We start from the raw sequence: 15,459 nt of genomic DNA on the forward strand, positions 1-15,459 counted from the left end.
GGCTAGTCCCTCCCTCTCAGTGGTTAAACTGCAGCAAAGACAGGACTCTCCTTATCATGTTCAGTTAGAAATTAGTCCCATTGCCCCTGCATTCGTTTGTAGACCAAATAACGTCAAATATGGTACATTGGTTTTAGTCGCTTAAACCAAACCATGGGGAGTACATAGTGCTGGAGGCCACGTGAAGTGGAGTACCTCTGTCATTGCTGAATTTTACTCTGCCATTTTGATTTATGCTAACATTTGTAGGGCCTACGAGCCCGGGGGGAGGGTGGGTCTCAAATTATGGGTTTGTGCTGCTCCTAGACACCCATTTGGTGTACAATGGGAGGACATGCCCTCCTTTGCAGTATTCTCAATCACGTAGTCCCCTTTGAAAAACTAGATGTAAGTACTGGCTGTTGGTAGCACATTCTATTTAGGGCATACAAGAGTTAAACCCAGAGGAACTGCCTACTTGCCTCCCATTTAAAATAAACTCAGAAGCTTGTGGTGGAGACCTGCCCCTTTATGTTTAGTTTTTTGGGTGTTTGAGTTGTTAACGCGCATTATGAGCATAATGTTTTACAATGTTGACAGCAATCATCAGAGCATGTAGATATTGTAAATACTTTGCAAATGCTACAGAGGCTCCTTTTAGTAGGGTAATCTATAGCTAATTGCTGATATTTATTTTGTAAGAATTACATTTACAAAGTGGAGGGGATTTATACAGCATCACACACAATCCCTCGCTCTCACTTCCTACTCTGCTTGTTCTTTGTTTCCAGGCTTGTCTAGGAATAGGCAAGATGTCTCTCCCGGAAGGCGTACCTGGTCATCTGTACATAGCTTGTTACATTGTTTACACAGAATATCTGAACCAAAAATATTGTGTGTCAAAATACTGTGTCAAGAATAATGAGGGCAAAAATATCATGAAGGTTAGTTTCTATAGGTAAGTAAGGTTTTCCTATATATAACTCCACATATATGTTCCTTGATGATATAAATATCTTCAAGGTACATAGATGTGGAGTCAAGAACAGTAAATCTATACTTACCTATTTGCACTTACCATCTCGATATTTTGGTCCTCAATATTTTTGACAGAATATTCTGTCCACACAATATGTTTGGTTCCGATATTCTGTCAGTGATACGGCTGCGACTGAAGCAATGATTGGACTTCCACAGAGAACTTTATGAAGGGGGAACTTTACCCCAACCTGGGTGTCTGGACCCTTTTAAGTCAGAATATCAACTGACTCTGGTTTTCAGGGGGGTATTGCTACACTTCCTGATCATCTTGGATTCATAATCATAAGCAGTGGTTCCCAAACCTTGGGTCGCAACCCACTGGTAGAGCGTTAGCTGATTTTTTGGTGAGTCGCGAATGTCCAAGCAATAAATAAAGGTGCATTTAAATTCTGCATTTATTTTGTCACATTTGCTGTGCTTCAAACACAGAGATCAAATATCAGGCAAGTCTTCTGAAAAATTGCTTTCTTTTTAACATGGAGATTGACGTTTACAAGCTCCTCTCACTTTGCAGTCAGTGAGAGGAAAATAAAGTGAATTATATGACAATCTTGCTGGAATACATGTAGTGAGAAATGAAATGCTATCGGATGCCAATTTTGTGTAACAAACAAAATGTTATAAACATAATGTAACTACCTTATACATGTAAATCAAATTGTACAATCCTGAAAATAAACTGTACACATTCAGCCGTTAGGAAAGCAAAAGCGGAGCACATTTTAAACAAAGATTTTAATAGGATAAAAACAAATCAAGACACTTTACTTTGTGATGCACAAATGATAACTATTCACTGAAACCCGATTTCGACACATCATCATTTGTGTGTTACATAGTTTTATCAGCAAAACGTTAGTGTCCATTTCAAAGTCCTTGGTGTCTGCGGGCCTACCAATATTTCTGTGGATCAGACTATAGTCTATTCCCCTTAACGTCAGGCTTGGTCCCTTTTATCCAAGAATTTACTGAGCTGGAGTTTTTAGGGCAGAGATTTTCAGACTGGAGATGGACCCCCAGGGAGGGCGAATTGATCAGAGGCGGGCAGGCACCGGGCAAGAGGAGCATCATGTTGCAAAGAGTGATGTCACGGGCCATCATAACATTGTTTGTCTCGTTTGTCCTTGCTGGGAGTTGGTATCAAAGGGGACAAGAGGGCTCTATATAACCCTCTAAACCCTTCCTCTCCATTTCTTATAAAGAATCACTCTGTGGATTCCTTTATAATTAAGGTAGACCAGGCTGACCGTGTTAGTATTCATGTTTTCAATTGCGTTTTTAAACAGGATAAATTAGCATAACTGTAATGCTTGAACTATTAAATATGTTTAGAACTGTAAATTTAAGAGAGTAATTGTGAACACATCTGCTTATGATAATGGGCAGCCCCAATTACATTTTCTTACTTGAGTAGGCGTGGCAAAAATTTTGGCCACTAATTAGGACCTCCATTTATCAAAATATGCCTATTTTGGGTGACTCCGCTAACCACCAACCCTAAGGAGTACGCTTTTGTCCGTAGACTCAGTACATACACTTTTGCAGGTTCTCTGAGACACTGCATATCAATTTTCATTGACTTTGCTTTGTTTGTACATTGTTGTGAATGTTCTCGAATATTAGGGCAGAAAACAGTAAATCTTGCCAACTTGTAACTAAAATACTCTATTTTGGAAGGAATATTGCGATTCTCAGTTTTACAGTGTGAAGATAGCGACCAGAAACTGTTCACAATAAACATACTTTCAAATTTACATTTGCCACTATTTTGAACCCCTTCTAATGGCCCAAATGTGCATTGTAGTGGTATTGTGTTCTTCTTTCAGGATTGTGCAGATGTTTGCAATCATCTTGTGATCATCAACAGTACATAGTGAGCATATCAAGGGACAGTGCTGTGCGCTACCTTACTGTTCATTGTGTATTTTGTACTTCCTATAATTTGATTTTCCACTTCTACTGTAAATATTCTCATACAGTCTGAGTTTTCATTAGAGTGTTGTTTGCTTACAACTCTGTCTTGAAATTCACATTATATTGAGCCTGTGTTAATATAGTTGAACTGTACCTAGAGTAGCCATGCACTACTTCCCTTGAGCTAGGCCTTGACTGCTTATCTGCATCTGATTGGATCGTCAAGGAAGCTTAGAGAAGGCAACTTTCTGTCACTGACATAGCAACAGTGCCCCTGGTGGTGGGGGTGCCAGCACTGGCACTATTATCATGCTTAGCTATCCCTGAAAGTGTGTACAGAGAGGATAATTGTGACAGTAGGTCTGTTACCGTGTGACATTCCGCTGTACACTTTCAATTAACTAAAAGTCCAAAGAGCCTGAAAATAATTTCAGTTTAACATTAGGTCTGCACCATGTGAAGATTATTTTAGGAAGGGTATGAGTTTGAAAGCGCAGATAATTGATTTGTTTAGTAAATATAATTAATACAGTTCAATATGTATTTTGCACTGCAATTGAGTACAGTAAACTGAACAGTATTACGTTTGTTGTTTTATTCATTTCTAGCCCCAGAACCAGCCCGGTCCCCACAGTTTACTTCACCTCCTATGTCTGCTTTTACACCAGGTAAGAGGGAGTTCTAGTGTCCTACCTAAAGGCCCCTTTAAGACTCTGCCCTTTATGAACCAGGTACTTGTGAAATGCACTAGTTGTGTGCCAACATGTGATGAGACCACAGTGCACCACTCAGCCTTGTACAAAATATTGCGAATTTCAATTGTCACAAACCTGTCCCACTGAAACAGAAATAATGAAAAGTAACACAATATGTATTTGTTTTTTTTTACATTTTATGTGTGAAGGATGTGGATTGATGAAACATGTTTTTATTGTTTTATGGATGTTTTATAACTTTGATATTAATTTAAAATAACAGAAGAATAGAAAATGTATATCTTGTATGTGCCAGATCCCATATTTGGACGAGGCAGTAGGCATATGTACTAATAATATGTATTTTTATGACTGCAGAGACTGTCCTGTCTTTTTATGTGCAGAGTTTACTACAGTTGTAAAGCTACTACAGGTAAAAATAAACTTGTAGATTGTGAATATCGAAATATGGTAAACTTACATCAAAAGTGTAAGTTTACCTTTATGAATAAGGTCATAGGATTGTAAACGGAGACCATGTAGCTGGAGTATTGTCTCCATTTTGGCAGTATAAAGTTGGCAATGGTTCTTAGAAAGCATTCACCATTTAAGGATGACCTCAGGTTGTCTTCAGGCTAGGCTGACTGGAATATCAGATCTCATAACAGTGTTATCAGAATCCAGAGTTTTATGTACCAAACGTCCTTACTTAGGAAGAAGTGAATAGTGTTGCTTTGGGTATCAAACCCTCTGCACCAGCCAGCATCATGAGACATCGGTGGAGGCTCTTGCTTGAGCACCTTGAAATCCTTCCAAAAAACAGCGGACCTCCATCCTAACATCCTTGCATTTGCTTCCTCAAATGGAAACATTTAAGGCACAAGTGACACTTTTAAAAACTGGGGGCCTGATTCACAAAGGTAAACTTACATTTTTAGTAAGTTTTCTTTTTTTGGTATTCACAAACTACAAGTTAATAGTGTACGATAGCAGAGACTCCACATATTTTTATGTGCAGAGTTCTCCACCCCGGCTGCAGAGTCTCTGCAGTTGTAAATTTACTATTATATTGTAATTTGTGAATATCCCTAAAAATATAAACTTGCACAAAAGTATAAATTCACCTTTGATAATCAGGCCCAAAATATTTATGATATGGGCCTCATCAAGATAAGAAGCTAGTGGTTCCCTAGAAATTGGCCTGTAGGCCACCAATACAATTCCCAAAGAAATGGTGTGCTGCGGACAGCTTCCCATTTGCAAATCAGATACCACCCCAACTCAGGGTTTGGTAGCTGCTCATGGTTCACAACTTGTATTGTAGTGAAAAAACATTGATACGTCCCTTCCCAACTCACAGACAGGAGAAGGAAGCTTCTTTCACACCCCCTCTAGTGTTGTGAAAGGAAAGGGTCGCAAAAGTCAGAAAAACGTTTTAAACTCATTAAAGGGCATCTGCTCATAGTGAATAGGCCTCCAGTGGTCGCAAACTCTGTAATTTTGTAAAAGATAATGTTTAAAATCGCCAAAGGGCACTGTGCATTCATGTTGAGAATCTGAAATCCCTGAAGTTCCAAAACCGAGTAGGCAGGTCATGCCTTAATTCACATAAGCTTGGCCACTCCTGAACAAACTGAACTGATTCCCAGGAGATAAAAGAATGAGATTTTAAATACTGTGCAACTTCTCAGGAGTTTTTAAGGAACAGAAGTCAGCACTATATGCCACCACACCATCAAATCAGGGAATGCATGGCTTGCTGTCCAATCCAAATTCAGCTGAAAGAAACTCAGTGCACGCTGTCATAAAGTTGGGCCCAGATTTTCAAACTTCTTGAAAACTTGGAATAGAAGGTGTGTACCACATGTGGAAAATACCTTTACCTGATGTAATGGTATTTACCACATATTGTAAATACGACACCTGATTTCGACAAAGTGCTCCAGGCGCATAGGATAACTATCTTGTCTCGATAATGCTCATCGAAATGTCCAGAACTCTAGTGTTACCAAAGACACCAAAGTCCTGCATAACGGATGGAAGGTGGTAATTTAGGACTTTACAAAATAAATAAATAACTTATGTGAAGCTTATTGACATAACCCAGCTACAGTACCATAAGAGCAGCTCCAAAATTAGAATCAAATAAATAGATTTTTATTATATGTATCTCTACATTTGACATTAAACATTTAGAAGTTGCCAACTGTGTTTATGGATTAAAAGCTGAATTAAAAACACCTCCAGCATCCAGGAGTTATGAAACGTTCGTTTTTGTGACACTATCTGACAATTGATGCAGCTCTCATAATGCATGGCTGCTACCTATTGTATGCTTACTTTTGTGGCAGTCACAACAATAATATGTTGATCTGAATATCAAAGAAAATGGGTTGCTTATCTTCACTTCCAGATATCATTGAAATATATTCTGTGTTAATTACCAGTACCTTTAAAATGTATAATGTATTATTTAATGTCATTTAACAGTGAACTCAGCTGTGGGAAGTATTCCCACATCTCCTGACAGGAGTGCATCATGCAGCCCCTCGGTTCCAACAACTGCTGATATGCCAACTATGCCACAGCCAGCTTCAATGAACCAGTGCTCCAGAACTGGTGAGATAACTTGTTTGGAATGGCCATCACTTTTGTAAACACTGTGATTCCGTGTTCGCCCATGACAACAAAAATCAGCACCAGGGATCCAGATACCATTGCAGCTTGAGCACTCAGGGGAGGGGTGCACATGCAACATCACGTGAGGGACTTTTCTGTCTCAGCATCGGCTTAAGAGGCTCAGGCGTCATATCATTGGAAGTCCTCCATCTTGTGTTTCAGCCACACCCTAACTCTTGTGTAGCTATCACACTGTGAATAAAGAACAAGCGCTCCCCAGCATTCATTCCATATTCACCAGGAACAGTTAAATAAATCAGAAGTGTTCTACAAAACACAAACCAGTCAAACAGATGCTCTTCTCTTTGTTCAGTATATTGATATCATATTACATTAAGGTGTTTGAAAGCATACCTCATCAGATTGTGTTGCCCATGTAGGTGCAGGAAAACTGTCACTGGTGACTTAATGAGCACTCTGTGAGGTAGTTCTTAGCAAATGGTAGTTTTCACTTTTTTTATTTGCAGAGCTAGAATAAATCATCATTTACAAAATTGTAAATTCTTTTTGGGATTTTGTGTCCAAAGTAAGTACATATGCAAATGAAACATGGAAAGGTGTAGTTCAAATGTTCTAGTATCACTTAATGTGTCCCATGTGGGTGGGTGAAGAGAAAAGAAAAGAAGTATTTTTGGATGCTGTAAATACCCTACTGGTCTTCTCTTATGTGTTGCATTGCTTGCCCCCCATGTTGATGCGTTTCAACCTGTTATGTGTTGTGGGTCTCGTCAAGACTAGGACATCATGGGTTTATCCTGCTATCAACATGGTAAACAGGAATGAAGGTGTGTTAGTGCCAAATGTGCAAAATGTTGCGACTAAATATGGTAGTGTGGTAACCCCAGGTGTGGTCTTTACTGTCAGGGATTTGTGGCAAATTGAAACGCCTATGTTCATTGCTTGGAAGAGCCTGAAGCAGGAATGGCAAGGTCATTTGTTTGAAACACACAATGTGCTTCTGTGCCAGGAATATAAACTAATTGGAGTGGATTACCTTATTCATGATTGTTCATTGATGCAGGGCTCAATGAACCATGTTATGCGCGACCTTGTGAGAAAATGGGCCTAAAGAGAAAAGTATGCAAAATGTGACCATGTAGAGGTGCGTGCACTTCAAGTGAATTTGTTCAGAATGGGAAAGAAAGGAGGTCTTAGTTACATGCAGAGACAAAGATTAGATTTCTAGTGAGTCACCTGTGGTTGAAATTTACCAAATTATTACACCTGCTTTCCTTTTGGTTAGTCTTTTGGCGTTTCGAAGAGGCAGTTTATGTGTCGGGCCCCAGGAGGAAGAGGGGTCTTGGCAGAAATAGTGTAAGCCTGTGGAAGGTGTTGGATGCACATCATCACGTGGCTTGTAGTTGCCAGTTACATTTCCGGATCACCTTGGCGTATTTCCAGAAACTCTAAACAAGAACAAAGTGAGGATGCCTTATAGACTCAGGGGTCACTTAATTAAACATATGTTTGTGAACCTGGTAACCATTGAATGCCGTGGAGCACATTCTACATGGGAATTTTACCTACTGACTTTGCGCTCTTGACTTTGTGGTCACGTCTTACGTGAAGTCAAGGCAAGCTGTACAGAATTTGTTTTCCTATATTGTTCACTTCAGAGATTTCATTCTTTCAAGCATTCAGAGTGCCCAGGTTCAGTTTCAAGTGTAGCCTCCCTTTTCAGGAAGAGGCATTCCTTGCTCCCTCCTCTGGGCCCTTTGATGAGGACATCGGGCACTGCCCAACTGAATTAATTCTCTGTATGGTTAACCTGTAGGATTGTTTTGACCACGGTTGTTGTGACCGTTTGGAAGGGTTCCTTAATTTGTTTTGCCCAAGTCTTTTGGATACCTCTTGGTTGGTTTTTCCTATATGAAGTTTGCTGCACAGGCGTAGGACTCCATATAGGGCATTCTTGGTTTCGCAATTACAGAGATAAATGGATCACTCTTTTATTGTTATATGAAAATTTGCGTCCCCATATTTCTCTGAGGTCTTTTTGTGAGCCAGAGAAAGAGACTGGTGCAGGGGGACTCCTGGCCTGCAACCATGAGGAACCTGTTTGATATAAATACGATTTCTGATTTTCTTGTAAACAATTATCGCCTCATTCTGAATGCCCCAGCAGTATCAATTGAGTTTGCGCCTGAATCAGCACAGGATGTCACACACATTTCACAATGACCAGGCACTTTCGGTGTATGGTTTTTACTAGGTGAAATCTGGTGATAACTGTGCATGAAAAACTGTAGAATTCAGCTGGAAACAGGAAAATGTGTGGTATTACAAATTTTCTTAATAAAATAGGTAAATTCACGTTCTCATAGTGCAACATCCAAATGTGTATATTTTGTATTTCAAGGTGACTGCTGCTGATCTGGTTGATACTAAATGCAGCAGAAACATTGTTCGAAACATTGTATCTCAAAGCAATAACAAAAGATGTCTGTCAATTAAAACATGGCAAAAATAACATTTGACACCCAGTGGACAAATACAAATGTCATTTGTTGATGAAACATATTGCAGTAAGCACTGTCTCCATCCACCACTCTGGGTGCACTACTACCTTAAACTTCAATATCCCGTAATGGAATTTCTTTTTGGCCTTTTTATATATAAAAAAAACTATTAATCTGTCAACATGCCCAGTGTGAGACTTGCCGGGGACTTCCCTTCTAATAAAAGCAGCTCTGCCAGTAATCACTTGCAAACCTTATCCCTTCAATATTAACATTATGAAAGAAAGATGTTTGTTAGGAGGTAGAAGCCTGTCATATAAACATCCTGTTACAAAATTCCTATCTTGGCTAACTTGCTTCTCCGGCCAAAACTACACTCTTGCAACTAGTGAAATTTCCTTGAACTAGCATGATAAAGAAAATTAAAAAAACTGAGCCCACGAATAGTCACCAAAACATGCCAGACTGTAAGCCCCAATTCAAGACCTGAATTGACAGCATTTTGTTGAATATTCAACGATTTTTGAAGCAACTTCCTTCTGATTGACTCAAATATGAGTATAATGAGCAAACAACTCCGTATCTTAAAGGGTATTCAATTGAGCTATCCTATTGTATGTCTTAAGAATAGGAAAAGCAGAAAACCCCACCATGATCTCTATTGAAATGTAGCTCTGTCACAGATGGGACACAAAATAATTTGGTTAGCAGTGGTTCCCAAACTGTGTGCTATGGCTCCCTGGGAAGCCGTGCACTAAGCACTTTAATGCATTTAATGTTGAAGGGTCTGTTGGCTTCAGTTGAACTAATTAGATTTAAACACATGATGTCAATGATTTGTAAGTGACATGCCTAAAGCTGTAAATGTAGTGCTTAATTGATGGCATGATGAGGGAGATAACCTCCATATTTCACTGGATCCCCACTTTCCAACACTCCTAAAGTATGCGGAAGTTGCCTGATTTATTTTGTTAGACTCGTTAATTGTTTTGGTTTTTTCCAACTGCATTTTACACCAATGCAAATTATCAGGAAAGTACAGTTGTCCTGTCTATTAAACACATTAAGTATTATTAAGTATTGACACTTGTACTTGAACCATAGGTACTACCAGTACACATTTCTTTCAGCACACACAGATTTCCAGACAAGCCTGCTCTCTCCTTGAGCACAGGGAAGTAAAACACCATATATACTGCATAATGGCAACATTTGGAAGAAAGAAAGAGGGGTGATTAAAAAAAATCGTGAGTCAACCTGCTGAGGCAGGTGTGCTGGCACGTATGACATGGGTAAAAATGGAAGTGCATGCAAATATTCTTCAAGCACAGAATCACTTTGGCAATGGGACCTACATGCATAGGGGACTGTAAGTGGGAAAAAAAAGTTTGAGAGGGTACTCTAAAAAAGGCATGGACAAAGAAATGTAAGTAGGAATATTTTATTAGAGGCGCCGCCTTAGTAATACAAAACACCCTCCGTATATGATCATAATACCTTCATCAGCTTCATCTCAATTATTTTCAGGCAGAAAAATGTAAGTAATCCCCCCACCCTCAAAAAAAAGTACCATTGGGGAGCCACAGGCAATGGCCAATGGGTCAAGGGAGCCGTGGGTCAAAAAAGTTTGGGAACCACAGGGTTATGGCCTTTATGGCCTCATAACTGAATTGATAATCCAAAAAAAAAAATCTCTTTCTTATTAACTAATGTGTAAGTCTGTAGTGCTTAACTGTATTTACAATTTAGATGAAAATCTCACAAAATACAATTTTGAATTGGCTCAACAAAAGAAACGTGACTGCTTTGACATTTTCTTTGTTTGAAAAGGTCCAGACACATATAAAAGATTAGTTTAGCCCTGTGTGTGCTTCTTTGTAGATTTTTGCATTCATGATATTCCCCTCAGCCTTGAGATTTGTTTTTTAAGTACCATGCTGGGCAACATTAATACATTTCTGGACAGCTGGCTGCTCAAAACCTCCCTTGGACCAAAGGCTTATTTGTAGGGATTAGCCTTCTCCTTGTTGAGGAAGGGATGAGGGATAAAGTTTCCTAGGGTGATTAGCTGGCACCACTGACAAGCCTTCTCATACCCATCTCCCAGTAACAGAGGCGGATCAGTTAAAACTCTGTAATGAGTCACACCAGATCTGCAATATTTTATTCGATTCCGTTATGACTGCCGTCCAGTATATTTGTATATGTGTGCACTCCCAAATAGTATGGTAGAAGTTCCCCTCCTCCCGTCCACATCGGTGGCATATTGGATCACTTGCGCACCCTATCTTCTGTAATCTAGCCCGGTCATAGTAGGCCCTATGCAATATTTTGTATTGGATTAAATGGAGACGGGATTTGATTGCGACCTCCCTGGAGTGCGGGAGGCTCTTTGGAGTGTGTATGGATAGACATTTCCAAATGACGGCCTGTATATATTTGTTTTGTTTGTGTTGCCGAGTTCAGAGTTTCTAAGCAACCTTACCTCCTCTGAGTAAGCCTTAAACTGCTATGTCTCACTACCCTGAGAGCAATATACTAAGTGGAGTACTTGATTCCCAGTTTTAGGGTCGTCAGTGTGGAAGCCCCATGACACCAGAGACGAGAGACCTCTGTTGTTATAATTTAGACTGAATAACTTTTGACTGCCATGAAACCCTCCAACCCAGATTTCTCACAGTCTCTAAGGAGTTTAAAAAGAATAACACCAATCTACAGCCTCAATTATGAGTGTACCAGTGTGAGTTGTGATGTAATTTGCACACATTAAAATCCGATATTCTGGGTTTAAGAATTCAATGGGTGTGATAAATACTGGCTATTAGAAGTTTAGCCCTCGAAAAGGAGGGATAATGTGCACCTGTTGGTACCTTTCACACCAAAATCTGCGTGTCCTTATTTTTACCAGAACTTTTTCCCTGTTTAACCTGCCGAAATGTATTCAAGAAATACAGATTTTACTATAAGTGCCAATTACCGGGTGTGGTAAACACAGACCCACATGTAATTGCCAGCCCTGAGCAAACAGATGTTTCCGCAGGGGTCATTAATTACAGCATCCCTTGTAATTAAGCCACATTTGTCCAGGAGCGTAACGGACACCTTCACAACCCCCGCAGTGCGGCAGTCCCCCAGTCTTTGGTGCATGGATAGGGCCCCCCTCAGCTTTACTGTGCTGTAGACCTGGTCGTGTCTCTAAAGCCGTTGCAGTGAGCTGCACGCTCTAAGTTGACAGCGTGCAGACCCAGGGCTGAAGAGAAACAAAATAGTTAATTTGTTTCTCCTTCAGTCAGCTTCTGCACTGCCCCTTTTGAGAGTGGCTGAGGGACCCTTCAGAGAGTGTGTCTTTCATAGAGCACTGCTCATCTAAGAAATAAAAATAGCTAGCCAGGCCCATGACATAGGCCCCTGTAGCCCCCAAACCTTCAGGGGGCCCCCGGTCCTTTAGGGCGGTCACATTCCTCCCCAAGGCCAGTGAATATCTGTGATGTATGGGAGACTAAGGGGCCCCTCTTCACATTCTTTGATCATTTTATGTTATGCCACTGCATGAGTCTAGGAAAAGGTGGAAATTCAATACAGAATCGTAACCAGAACACAAGCCTAAATGCTATCGGGAGAGTAGTATCTCGTTAGTTACAAAAGGATTCTTATAAATGCAAAATAGAATAAAGAAGACCTGAAGGAAATCCAGGGTTTAACTGAGACATATCAAGATGGAATTCGAAATATAATCCAGCAAACAAAAATTAAAGCATTTCCTTAAATAGCAAGAAACTGGCCTCATCTTTAGCACAAGTAGTTAGTACAGAGTAGTCCCTTGTGTCAAATGTAACCAAAAGGCCCAATCCTATCCCAAGTTGAGGCTCCTATTTTAAAAGCATGACTAAAACTTCCCAAAAATACATCATCTGCGCTCACTACGACAACTTTATCCAAGGCGTAACAACCAAGCATCCTAATGGTTGTCATCTTGCTCTGGATTTACTGTAGTTCCATTTGATAAAGATATCTACGTGCCTTCCGTGACAACTACCCAACCTGCATAAATCAGTCCTTAGCAGGTACTTGTATTCTCAAAGAAGGCCTACTAAATCTTGATCACAATATAATCCTGCACTTGGGTTCCAGCTACACTAACTAGAAGCTATATTTGAAACATGGTCTCCTGTGTGTGTCTGGGAAACTGTTACCAATTTTGAATAGGGATGCATTTCTGAAAAAAAGCCTTTCATTATTTATATTTAAAATAAAAATATTATTTTTAATCACATTTATTTTTTCCAGATTGTGAAGTGTACAGCAAACAGCCAGCCACTCCAAATATTACTTCTAGACAAACTCTTAAAAAACCAAGTAAGTAACATGATGCTTAAATCTTTCTCATTTCCTGTAAATATGTAATCTATTAATATAGCCTTTTAGCACGCTGGCGAGGGCTATACCAGTTGTCAAAAGCTCTGAAACCAAGTTATATACTTGAGCTGCGGGCAAAGGCCTATAACAAGGGTAGGGCCCTCAACAGCCAGTATAGCCCAAGGCAGAAGGGCTATAAGGCTAATAGAAGATTCCACCCACTGAGAGTAGAATGTTCTATATTAAAAAGGGAGAAACAGATATACAAACATTGGAATGTTGGAGCAGAAGGCTTAGTCATTATAAGCCCGGAGCCACTCCATTTTCTTCGATGGAGCTCTCAAAATTCCAATGTTCTAATAGTAATTAAAATCAGCGGAGCAATACAAACATGTTCACACCGAGACTTTACATTGTTTTCCTGAAATGGACACAATTTGAAGTGGGATCATTTGTAAACGTTATTGATCTAAATATATTTTCATTTACTGTACAGAAAAAAATATCACTTTCATTTTTATTGAGTTTTCTTTTTGATCACAGACTTGCCTGTTTCTCTCCTCAGAATATGTGGAAGCTTTTCAGTCTTTCCTGAAGGAGCGTTGGAAGCTCATGACAAGAGACCCAGAAGGGACTCCAGACGACATATATACTGACGTCACTCTGATGCAAAGCTGTTTTCAAAATAAAACTGGCAACAATACCACCAAAGGTGTAGAAAAACAACTTGCTATCTATGATGTCAAAGAAAAGGAAAAATCATTGTTGGAAAGAAGCAATCTGTTTCAAGTTACTGGAGAGAAACCAAGAGAAACCAAAACAGTTGTTCTTTTGGGTCAAGCAGGGATGGGAAAATCAGTTCTCGTAAAGAAGGTCTGCCAAGACTGGTCAACTGGTGGGTATTCAAAGTTTGTCTTTGTGTTTTGTTTTGAGTGTCGGCGATTCAACCTCACTGGACAAAAATTCAGTCTCAAGGACTTGCTTTTTGGACTGTCTGCGAAGCTTGATGACAAATTTGATGAAGTCTTCGAATATATCCTCCGCAATCCAGATGAAGTTCTCCTGATTTTTGATGGATTTGATGACGTCCAAGACTTTGACGGTCTGATGCATTGCTCAGTTGACCCCTCCTCCAAGCAGTCACACACCATGAAAGAACTGTTTGCAGGAATTTTCCTAAAGAAGTTGCTGCGAGGGTGCACGGTGCTGATAACAGCACGACCCAAGGACAAGTTCAACCAATACTTGGCAAAGGCAGATAAAGTTGTTGAAATGATTGGTTTCTCCCCACATCACGTCGATGAGTACATGAAAAAACATTTTCAAAAGGTTTCTCATGGCACAGATTGCATGAAACAGATCAGGGAATGCCAATACCTGTTTAGCTACTGTTATATTCCTCTCATGTGTAGACTCGTTTGTGTTGCTTTTGAAGCAGTATTCAAAGCAGGAGACAGAAAACTGCCATCAACTCTAACCACCTTGTTGGTGAATTTAGTAATTCATAATCTTTCAGCTGCTAACCAACATTCAAACATTAACTTGCCAGTAGACAAGGAGTGTTTTGCTAAATTAGCTCTTCTGGCATTGACTCTTGGAGAAACGCATCAGAACGCTTTGATGCATAGTTCATTCCCCTCAAGAGACGTAAAGGACTTTGCATTGAAGTATGGTTTTATGAAGACTTTCCCTATATGTTTGAACCCTCTGAGAAAAGAGAGTCGCAGTGTTTTTTCAAATGGTACCCTCCAGAAGTTTTTAGTTGCACTGCACCTTGTGTTGTCACGCACAGTCAGGGGCAAACGTCTTTTGAGATACATTTCTTTTGAGCCTAGAAAGAAAAAACTTCAAGACCAATTTCTGTGCATTGTCCGTAGATTTTTGACAGGTCTCGTCTTCTGTGAAGAATATCTGAGTCTAGGCTTCGCCTCGGAGAAGAAGACAATGAACTCAGTACGTAACAAGCGGAACGCTGTATCGCATTACCTGAAGACTCTGCAGGCACATGAGCTTAGCTCGAACATGCTTCTTGAACTTTGTCACTGTGTGTATGAAAGTCAAGACAGGGATCTGCTGGGGCTCACAGCTTCTAAACTCAAATGCGATATCTCTTTCCAGAGAATACATCTTACGCCGCCCGATGTCCACGTGCTGCAGCATGTTCTTAGGAGGTCTTCAAACACATTTTCCTTGGATTTAAGGAACACTGGCATTAACCTACAAGATCTAAAGAAGTTGGTTACTTTAAACACTGTCTCAGTGTTCAGGTTAGTCATTGCCTTTGCCAGATTGTGAATTATGTATGGCATTGAAGATCAAAGCAATTCTTAAAAGGT

General features: G+C 39.9%; 1 protein-coding gene across 9 annotated transcripts in view; it reads left to right on the forward strand.

Annotated features, from left to right (window-relative positions):
* CIITA (class II major histocompatibility complex transactivator) overlaps nucleotides 1-15,459 on the forward strand; it is a 473,615-nt gene that overhangs the window by 329,200 nt on the left and 128,956 nt on the right. For all 9 annotated transcript variants that reach the window (XM_085632115.1, XM_085632119.1, XM_085632121.1 and 6 more), the window contains 4 exons: nucleotides 3,543-3,602; nucleotides 6,120-6,248; nucleotides 13,055-13,123; nucleotides 13,689-15,390. In XM_085632115.1, coding sequence (XP_085488241.1) covers nucleotides 3,543-3,602; nucleotides 6,120-6,248; nucleotides 13,055-13,123; nucleotides 13,689-15,390 — 1,960 coding nt within the window. The remainder of the gene's footprint in view (nucleotides 1-3,542; nucleotides 3,603-6,119; nucleotides 6,249-13,054; nucleotides 13,124-13,688; nucleotides 15,391-15,459) is intronic.

This window comes from Triturus cristatus, chromosome 10, assembly GCF_964204655.1.
Source record: "Triturus cristatus chromosome 10, aTriCri1.1, whole genome shotgun sequence".
NCBI lineage: Eukaryota > Metazoa > Chordata > Amphibia > Caudata > Salamandridae > Triturus > Triturus cristatus.